Here is an 11,411-nt window from a genome sequence, read left to right as displayed (position 1 = left end):
AGGCCCCGGTGTGTGATGTCCCCCTTCCTGTGTCCAAGTGTTCTCATTGTTCAATTCCACCTATGAGTGAGAACATAAGGTGTTTGGTTTTCTGTTCTTGTAATAGTTTGCTGAGAATGATGGTTTCCGGCTTCTTCCATGTCCCTGCAAAGGGCATGAACTCATCCTTTTTCATGGCTGCATAATATTCCCTGGTGTATATGTGCCACATTTTCTTAATCCAGTCTGTCATTGATGGACATTTGGGTTGGTTTCAAGTCTTTGCTATTGTGAATAGTGCCGCAATAAACATACGTGTCCATGTGTCTTTATAGCAGCATGATTTATAATCCTTTGGTTATATACCTAGTAATGGGATGTCTGGGTCAAATGGTATTTCTGGTTCTAGATCCTTGAGGAATCGCCACACTGTCTTCCACAATGGTTGAACTAGTTTACAGTCCCACCAACAGTGTAAAACTGTTCCTATTTCTCTACATCCTCTCCAGCACCTGTTGTTTCCTGACTTTGTAATGATCGCCATTCTAACTGGTGTGAGATGGTATCTCCTTGTGGTTTTGATTTGCATTTCTCTGATGGCTAGTGATGATGAGCATTTTTTCAAGTGAGTGAAAATACTGTTGGCTGCAGTATTTATATATATTTTTAAGAAAGTGATTAAAACTGCATTGTAGACCTGCAGGGGTTGGGTGGGTGTGGGGATTGTAATGAGTCCCGGACAAGGATAGGTGTTACTCTTAAAGCAGCGAAGAGGAAATAAGTGTGAGATATCTGACCTCTAATCTGAAGTATAATCACATTAATGCCTTGCTGAATATTAGAGGATAAAGTAATCTGAACTCAACATTTATCACTGAATTTTCTTTTAAATTTTGGATTTATCTGAAATCTAGTCTTCTGCTTAATCATTTAAATGCTAATAAATAAGGCAGAGTATAATGAACAAGCCCCAGTAGTTCTATACCAGCCTCTCTTGTTTCATTCCAATGGTTTATCATTCAGGTAAAGGTTCCATCCCTCCGTAGATACAGTTGGAATGGTTTTTTTGTTTTTTTTTTTTTGGTTTGTTTTTTGTTTGTTTGTTTGTTTGTTTTTAGATACACGAGGAAGCTAAAACACAAATAGAAAAAAAGTCAACACAAGCACATGTATGTTTATTGCGGCACTATTCACAATAGCAAAGACTTGGAACCAGCCCAAATGTCCATCAGTGACAGACTGGATTAAGAAAATGTGGCACATATACACCATGGAATACTATGCAGCCATAAAAAAGGATGAGTTCGTGTCCTTTGCAGGGACATGGAAGAAGCTGGAAACCATTATTCTCAGCAAGATTTTCTTGGGCTTGATAACAAGGCTTACTTGAGTAGGAAAGATGTTCTAATAGTTGAATTTATGTGAAAAGTTGACATGCGGAAGTAACATGAAGCAACTACATGTCAGACCCTTTTAATTGTTATTGCCTCTGAGCCCCACGAAAACCCCAAACCAAAACTTGGCTAATATTTTCCATTATTTCCTTGCCCCTGCCCCATAAAGGAACTAAAACTTTTAAAAGTAACTTACTTGAAGTAATGCAGCAGCAAATAAAAATTTAAATTTCAACTTAGTTTAGTTTGATTCCATGTTCTATGTTTGTTCCACATCAGAAAACTGTATCTTGTAAAAATAATATTCCCTAGCCGGGCGCGGTGGCGGGCGCCTGTAGTCCCAGCTACTCAGGAGGCTGAGGCAGGAGAATGGCATGAACCCAGGAGGCGGAGCTTGTAGTGAGCCGAGATCGCGCCCATGCCCCCCAGCCTCGGTGACAGAGCCAGACCCCATCTCAAAAAAAAAAAAAAAGATAATAATAATAATAATAATAAATATTCCCTTTGGAGGAACTATCACCTTGACATAATTTCAATACCCAGCTCCAGGTTCTTTCCTCCCAAACAAGCCTGAAATTTTGGACTTGGAACCAAGAAATTTCTGAGAAGTGTTTTCTTTGAATCTTGTTGCCACCTAAATAAATAAATACATAAATAAGTAAATAGGTAAGTACATAAGTAAATAAGCAAAAAAAATAAAAAATAAAAAATGCATTCAGTCATTTTTAGCATGATCTAGAACTCTGATCGTGGTATTCTCTGTGCATTACCAGTTGTCTGCAGACTTTCAAGGCTGGGCTATTCAGCACATTCCCACCCAAATAGCTCCAACTTCAAACCGTTATTACTCAAGTAACTGTTAACCCTTCTTGTAAACTAGTGTAATCCCTGATGTATAGGAAACACCTTACATTTGTTGAATACATTTGGGAATGCTTATCTTATTTCCTTGATTTTAGAATTTCATCCATTGAAAATGTACCATTGACCAAATCACAGATTTTAAGGAAGGGAGCATTGGAAGACACTACTAAACATCTACTAACATAGACATTTTGATCTAAGTCCTGATTTCTGAAATGTTAACATGTGCTTTTTAAATTGAGGAGGAAGTATGGCACTTCGATAATTTTAATCTTTCCCAAATTACTTCTTTTACCTTTATTTCCTATCTAGAATTTCTATCACTGCATCCATTCGTCTGTCAGTATGTAATCTTTCTTTCTTTTTGGCTACAGAAGCATGATTAGATTTTGCCCTGAAAACTGCTCATTCCCATTTGAATTGTGTTAACTTCTCTCATGCCAACTAGGGGGAAATTATGTGGCGAAACGGTAACAGTGTTGCTTTCCAGTGAGATTTTCTGTGGATGAGTAAAAAAATGAGATTTCATGACTTAGGACCCTTTGAGAACTTGTTTAGGAGCACATAACATGTATTAAGATATTCATTATTAAGAATGTTCTTTTGATTTCATGTATATGACGTTGCATGAGATAGAAAGATGAGAAACCTCATGATATTCACAAGTAAAGTTTTATGTGGGGAAAACTTGTGGGAATAATAGTATGGTTTAAAATGATGGATAAAGTCAAAGGACAATTGTGTAGTTTATGAGCTTTGAATTGATCATGAACAATTTTATTGTGTTTCTTTGCCTTGTTCTGGGGATGAAATCTGACACCAAGTTGACCCCTCGCATTTCCTTTATAGTTTTCTTATCATGTAGAGAATTACTGGATTATTAGCTAGCTAATGAATTCCAAAATCAGAAACCTTTGGATTCACTGCAAGATTTTCTTGAAGAGCTAGACTCTGCACAAATTGAAAGAAGATAATTCCATACATAAATTTACTGTTTTTACTTGGGTTTTATGCATTTTGTTACATATTATCACAGCAAAATTATTAGATAATCCCTTTTAATTAATTTTTGAAATATGGTCAAAGGTAGTTGGACTTTGCCTTTACTACTTTGAAACATTAAAGTTCATGATGTGTTTGCCTTATATGGTCTAAAGAATAAGATTTGTCAGAGACTCTTAGATATGTATTTCAGATCTAATTTTTTTTGGGAAATTGAGATAGTGGATTATTATTAGGGTGGAAGTACCATATTCTACTTGGTACAATATTTTTTTTGGTGAATCTGGGCTCTGTTCCCAGCTCCAAATCCAAATGCTAAATTACCTAATTTAGTTTTCTCATCCATCCTATACTTCCATTTCCCACTTGTCTTTTTAAATTCTTTCTTGGGGTTTTGCCAGAGTCAACTAGAAAATGTCTCATGTGAAACTTTGAGAGAAGAGACATTGTAAAATGCCTCTCTTATCGAAATAAATATATCCAGTTTGTGATTATTCACTTGGTGATTTTTGTCCCGGAAATTTTTAACTCCCCAAGAGCTTCACTGGCTACTTGGCACAAATTCTATCAAGGCAAATTCACCTTGTTTCTACCAAATATTCATATAGAAAATGCAGAATGATTTGTATTAACCTATGCCTAAACCAAATAATAAAGCATACCTACTCCAAAATACAGTACAAATTTCCCCAGGCAACAAATGCATGAAGAAAATATTGTTGTTTTGTCTATGATCCATCCTGCTTCTTCCTTGTGTAACTGTGGGTGGTATATATTTTAAGGATGGATTTTTAAGGTAGGATCTGTGCTAATATCACTACCAATATAAAAGAGTCATCCTTTGATTATAATATTTTGAGGAATTATAACAGGAAATGCACCCATCATTTTTATACTAAGTCTATCCGTTTAATGATTAGATTTCACCTTTGTCAAATGTTCTAGATAAACTGGCAAATTTAAACGTATATTGGTATAAAACTGGGATGTAGCACTCACCAGAGTGATTTGCTTACTTTGCTGGTATGAAGCAGATTTTCAAATTCATTCAGTTGGGCTCTGAAAACAGACCTCACAGTTTCTCTCTGACCTTTGCCTGGGCCATTTTCATGGGATTTAGTATTTGTGGAGCAAGTGAAAGCTTTAACACTTGACACCTGGCCCAGTGAAATTCCTGCTGCAGGCTTTGCAGTGGGGACAAGGGGAAACATTGAAGGTAAAGCCCCTACTTCCTCTGGCTGCTGGCCCATGAGCCTGCTGCCTGCGATGGTCCAACATTTTTGCACAGGTGACTTATGGCAATTTATATTCTTCTTTTTTTTTTCCACAGCTGTTGTGAACTTGGATAATTCTGTGGTTGACCTGGAGACCCTTCAAGCTCTCTATGAGAATGTGAGTAATAGAAGGAATTTTATGTGTGAGTATATAATATGTACACAGTACATATCTATGTGCCTCTGTAGGCTCTTTGCTTTAAGGTCCTCTAAAGAAATTTGATCTGAGTGTAGTGAATTTGCCTAAGTAGACGTTTGTTGCAATACTTTCTAGGAACATATCAAACAAATGTGTGGTTTGAAAAATTGTGAATAAAATCATGTTGCCTATAAGGTAATTCATGATTTTTTAAAATTTAAATAATAATCAATACTGATGTGGGGGCTAATTTGAGCCAAGCATTGTTCTGTGCATTACACACACACACACACACACACACACACACACAGATACACACTCACACACACTTAAAATTTTAAAATATTTAATTGAAAAAGATTGAATACATTCCAGGTGTATGTGTTGAATATATTCTTGCTGATTTGATATACACATTGATTACCACAATCAGATTAACACATCCATCACCATCCATGCTTATATATAAGATGTCTACAAGTTACTCATCTTATAACTGAAAGTTTGTACCTTTTGACCAATATCTCCCTATTTTCCCTTCCTCCCACCCCTGGGCAACCACCATTATGCTCTCTGTTTCTATGAGTTCAAGTTTTTTAGATTCCTTATTTGTCTTTCTGTGTCTAGCTTATTTCACTTAGCGTAATGCCCTCCAGGTTCATCCATGATGTTGCCAGTGGCAGGATTGCTTTCATTTTATGGCTGAATAATATTCCACTGTGTATATGTACCACATTTTCTTTATCCATTCATCTGTTGGTGGACACTTTGATTGGTTTTATATCTTGTCTCTTATGAGTAGTGCTGCAGTGAACATGAAAGTACAGATATCTCTTCAACATACTTTTCATTTCCTTTGGATGGATATCCAGAAGTAGAATTGCTGGATCGTATGGTAGTTCTGTCTTTAATATTTTGAGCAACACCTACACTGCTTTCGATAATGGCTGTACCAATTTACATTCCTACCAACAGTGTTCCAGGGCTCCCTTTTCTCCTCATTGTCACCAACACCTGCTATCTCTCTCCTAGTAGCCATGCCAGCAGATGTGAAGTCGTAGCTCACTGTGGTTTTGGTTTGCATTTCTCTGATGAACGGTGATCAAATGCTATTATGATCACCCCTGTTTTACATGAGGAAAGTTGGAGTGGTTAGATGACTTAGTTAGGGGCACATAGCTAGTGATGTAGTATAGCTGGGATTTAGTTCATTCTGCCTCTATTTCTCTGTACTGCTATGGTTTATTTCACTAAGTGGCAGGACATTTAGCTTTTCTTTTATGTAGTACTTTTCATTTTTTACAAAGGTGGTAGAAAAAGGGAGTAAGGTATTGGAGGAGAATAACCATAGCACGATACATTTAGTGCCATTGGGAAGTGCGATATGAGATGTCTTTAGCTGGAACGTGATATTAAATAATATTGATTCAAGTCATAATAAAGCAGGCTGTTTTCAGTGCTTTTGATTATATGTAGGGTAAAGTCTCAGTATGGTCCCATTTTGGGTCTAAAATCTTTGAGTGCTTTTTTTTTTTTATTTTTTAAACTTTATATCTGTTCTTGCCTTTGATCTGCCTGGTATTTAAACCTCTGCTCTTTGGGGCATGGCCTTAGTTGGTCCTTGACTTTTCTGTCTCAAGTCAAATAATTCTTGGCTCTGGGGAGACCCATGTGGTGGGCAGAATGCAGACTCTGTTCCTAGATTACTCCCTTGAGGACTGTGTGTTCAACCTGCTCATCCACTCTTGAGTTTGGTTCTTTTTAAACATATGTTATATGGTGCTCTCACCTGTGAGACTGAGACCAATGTAAGACAAAATATTTCTCATGGTGCATTGCACAGAATCTGTGGGCTGAGTGTAGAATTGGTACCCATTAAGCATGGTGAACATAAGCATTCTGTGAAACTGAGTCACAAACAAAGATTGAGAGGGAAGGTTTGAGTGATTTATTATATAGTTGTCACTATGCAAAGGGAAAACTGGAAAAAGTAAATCATATATTTAGTATATTTATGTTCCAGTGAAATTGGTATTTAAAATATAACCATTGGGAGGTACAGACAGTTTTCATTTCTCTTGAACCTTTCATACTAACCCTCTTCCAACCAGGAGGGCTGTATGGAAGAAATGAGGAAATACTAGAGGGAAGTAATTTCTTCAGCAGGTCATAATGATTTAAGATGTTGGTGTGTGTGTATCTATCTATCTTGCACATATATATTACATATATACATTTGGTGTATTCATGGCATGTGTGTGTATCTATATGTATGTATGTGTATCTAGGAATGAATGTGTTATTTAAACTTGATGTATTCATGTGTAGAAATGTATCTAGAAAATTGAAGACAACTATATGAGGGATGTTTATTTTATGCTGATTTATAATATTTTATTTGGGCCGGGTGCGGTGGCTCAAGCCTGTAATCCCAGCACTTTGGGAGGCCAAGGCAGGTGGATCACGAGGTCAGGAGTCCAAGACCAGCCTGGCCAACATGGTGACACCCCATCTCTACTGAAAATACAAACATAAGCCAGGCATGGTGGCCTGGGCGCCTGTAATCCCAGCTACTCGGGAGGCTAAGGCAGGAGAATTGCTTGAATCTGGGAGGCAGAGGTTGCTGTGAGCCGAGATTGCGTCACTGCACTCCAGCCTGGTGACAGGGTGAGACTCCGTCTCAGAAAAAAAAAAAAAAGAATATTTTATATGGGAGTATTTAGCCTTTCAAAGTAAAGTAATTTCACAAAATATAAATTTATGACTCAGGACAAACTACATAGCTACCCAGAATCTTATCTTACTTCATGAAAGTAGAACAAGTACTGTCTTTGTCTGTTTGGGCTGCTATCATGGAATACCATAGCCTAAGTGGCTTATGAAATTTATTTCTCGCAGTTTTGGAGACTGAGAATTCCAACACTGGCAGATTTGGGATCTGATGAGGGCCCTCTTCCAGGTTCACAGACTGTGACGTTCTTGCTGTAACCTCACATGGTAGAAGGGACAAGGGAACTGCTTGAGGTCTCTTTAACAAGGGCACTAATCTCATGCATGAGGGCTCTGCTTTCATGACCTAATTGCTTCCAAAAGGCCCTACCTTAATACCATCATCCTGGGCATAAGGTTTCAACCTGTGGAATTGGGGGTGGGGCGTAAACAGTCAGTGTATAGTATACCAGCTGGCGCCGGTTAAACTCGTGGTTTTTTTTAAATTTTTGTTGCTGCTGTTCTTAAACTTTAATGTTCATCGTGTGAAGAGAATAATTATTTTGTGAGAGGGTGATTCACAATTATTAGTTTAAGTAGTACCAGGTTAGCCCTCTGCAGTACAGGAACTTGAAGAATCCGTTACGAACAATAACAGGTCATTGTACATACTTTATATGCCGGTAATACATATATGCAAATTCCTGATCAATAACTATTAAAAAATGAGTCTTGGGAAGGCAAAAATAGTTGTTTTATCCACAGCAATATCTCCAGAACCTAGAGTTAAGTAGTATTTGGCACAGTTCTTCCCTAAATGTCCTGTATATCAGGGGTCCTCAACCCCTAGGCCAAGGATCAGTACCATTCTGTGGCCTGTTAGGAACTGGGCCACACAGCAGAAGGTGAGCCACTGGTGAGCAAGCATTACTGCCTGAGCTCTACCTCCTGTTGGATCTGTGGTGGCGTTCGCTTATCATAGGAGCTAGGAGTGCAAATCCTGCTGTGAACTGCACATGCACGGGATCTAGGTTGCATGCTCTTTATGAGAATCTAATGCCTGATGATCTGAGGTGGAACAATTTCATCACCAAACCATCCCCCCAACCCCAGGTCTGCGGAAAAGTTGTCGTCCAGAAAACTGGTCCCTGGTGCCAAAAAGGTTAGGGACCACTGTGGTCTATGTAAGACATTGTTGAAATCTTATAGTGCTCCTTTTCTTCCTTTCCTGGGAATTTCCCACTTTTTGCTTTATATTATCTTTATGTATGCATATGTCTTATCTTCTCATGTAACTACAAATTCCTTATTAGTTGAATTTTTTTTTTTTTTTTTTTTTTTTTGAGACAGAGTCTCACTCTGTTACCCAAGTTGGAGGGTGATGGCACGATCTTGGCTCACTGCATCCTCTGCCTCCCAGGTTCAAGTTCTCCTACCCCAGCTTCCAGAATAGCTGGGATTACAGGTGCCCACCACCACACCTGGCTAATTTTTGTGTTTTTAGGAGAGACTGGGTTTCGCCGTGTTGGCTCGGCTGGTCTCGAACTCCTGACCTCAGGTGATCCAGCCGCCTCAACCATACTGATTGCTGGGATGACAGGGGTGAGCCACCGCACATGACCTGAATTTTTATATTCCATATTGAACATAATTGTTTGTATAAAATATTTGTAATAATTACTACTTAATTAAACAATGACCTGAGAATAGCAATGTTTTCCTCTTGGTATTATTTTATAATTGAAAGAAATGAAAATGTTTAATGTTATTATTTACATTTCAAATGCTCTGCTTTTTTAAAACATCAGTATAAAAGGAAACCTGGCTTTCTTAAAAATAAGGTAGTTTCAGAAATATTTCTGCAGAGACTCAGAAGTGATACCTTTACCATGGATAGAGCTAACCATTGCTATCCCAGCAAAGATCTGATCAGGTTATGTGTAATTTTTTAAACAATGGTTTAAATTCAAACAGTGACATTCTATTTTAGGGCAAACTGAGTAGATTTGTTTTCTTCTTGTTGATGTAATTTCAGACATGATTGCCCCAGGAGCCCCTTGAATTGCTAAGGAAGCTCTTTCCATTTGCCATATTACTTTGAATCTTTTGAGTGTCCGCTGCACTGAAAAGAACCTTGAGCTTCCTTTTCTCAGTTTCTGCTACATAATGCATACGTGATGAACCCAAGATGGACCTAAGATTACAGAACTAGTTGTAGTTTATTTTTTGGTGCACAAAGCAGAACAAGTTTTTCCATGTTTTCAGTTGCTAATAGACTGCATGTTTATGCATGACTAATGGGAATAAGGCAGCATGCTGTATAAGGGCACATCTGTGGCGTACCTTGGCTGGAGGCCTTCCTACTTCCTGCAGACTCTCCCCATACTTTATAGCTATGTAATAGTTCGATTAAAACAGGCCACGATTTCATTTCCACATGACATGAGTATGTGTTTACATGTTCTGGCCCTCCTCTATCACCCCAAATCACACAAGGGTATACCAGAAGTTGTAGTTCCAACTGCATGAAACCAATATGGTTGCTATTACTAAGGGGACTGGGATTCAGACTACCTCTTTTCATTCATACTGTATCAGGTAAGGGAAGCCTAGGAACCAAGTGTAACTATAATAGAAGTTTTATATGCTTTCTGTGCTATTTCATCCCACTAAATGACTATTGAATGAATGAGCCATTTGAAATGGGAGCTCAGGATGGTAGAATGTGTAGGCAACATGGGATGCCACCTTCTTTTCCATGCGTTCTCCTAGATTCCCAACTCACAAATATAGGAACATTAAGCCATCTGATTTGTATTTACCATTGTTTCCTCATTTGTCACTACCATTTTCTCTTTATCTAAAAAATTCTGTGACAATCTCTGTACCCCCCTCTGATGTTCCAATCAAAGAGCTCTTCTCACTTTGTACTAGTTTCTTTCTCCCATCCCTCCTTTCTTTTAGCATGCTCAGATGCCCATCAAACTAAAATGAAAACAAAATAAAGAGACATATATAACTTACCTTGTTTTACTCATTATTTCTTTCATTGAAAAATATTTCTAGAAAGCTAACTGTCATGCAGTTTGCTAAGATCAGTGCTAGGTAGTATATTAGGTACATGCATATTTGGAATGGTTTTTTCTCTCGGATGTTGCTTTTTATCAGTATGAAATATTCTTCTTCACTTTGGTAATACTCTTTGTCTTGAAGTTTGTTTTAACTGATATTTAAATAGTTATTCTATTCTTTTGATACTTACTGTTTGCATGTTTTTTTTTTTTTCTAGTTCTATCTGTGTGCTTTCAACTTTCCTGTGTCTTGGTGTTTGAATTGCATCTCTCATAGACAGCATGCATTATTCATTGTAATAATCTTTACTTTCTTGGAGCATTTAGATTGTCAACATTTATTGTAATTATTCTTATAGTTGGATTTAGGTCTGTCATTTTTTGTCCCTCTAATTCTTCTTTTCTACCTTATTATTTACATGGGATTTTTTGCTTTGTTTTTAATTTTATTTCTATTGCTTTTTTTTTTAGCGGCGCCTCTTTGTGTTATGTATTTTTCAGTTGTTCTAAGAATCACAATGTATATTCCTAACCTTTTATACTCTACTTAGATGGAATTTTCATATAAAATATAGAAACCTTCACTCCATATATGGCTTTTTGCTGCCTCTCCTGCTCCATTTAATGATTTTGTTGTGATGTGAGTAGCATCTGTATGTGATTATATTTTAAATAATTAAACATTTAAATATATATTTTTTCTTTTTTTTATTATTATACTTTAAGTTCTAGGGTACATGTGCATAACGTGCAGGTTTGTTACATATGTATACTTGTGCCATGTTGGTGTGCTGCACCCATCAACTCGTCAGCACCCATCAATTCATCATTTATATCATGTATAACTCCCCAGTGCAATCCCTCCCCCCTCCCCCTCCCCATGATAGGCCCCAGTGTGTGATGTTCCCCTTCCCGAGTCCAAGTGATCTCATTGTTCAGTTCCCACCTATGAGTGAGAACATGCGGTGTTTGGTTTTCT

General features: G+C 37.5%; 1 protein-coding gene across 1 annotated transcript in view; it reads left to right on the top strand.

Annotated features, from left to right (window-relative positions):
* FMN2 (formin 2) overlaps window positions 1-11,411 on the top strand; it is a 411,725-nt gene that overhangs the window by 204,467 nt on the left and 195,847 nt on the right. Inside the window, 1 exon segment of the mRNA XM_017879766.1 lies at window positions 4,570-4,631. Coding sequence (XP_017735255.1) covers window positions 4,570-4,631 — 62 coding nt within the window.

This window comes from Rhinopithecus bieti, unplaced genomic scaffold, assembly GCF_001698545.2.
Source record: "Rhinopithecus bieti isolate Rb0 unplaced genomic scaffold, ASM169854v2 scaffold_11565, whole genome shotgun sequence".
In the NCBI taxonomy this organism is placed as follows: Eukaryota; Metazoa; Chordata; class Mammalia; order Primates; family Cercopithecidae; genus Rhinopithecus; species Rhinopithecus bieti.
This window is presented reverse-complemented; position numbering and strand designations above follow the sequence as displayed.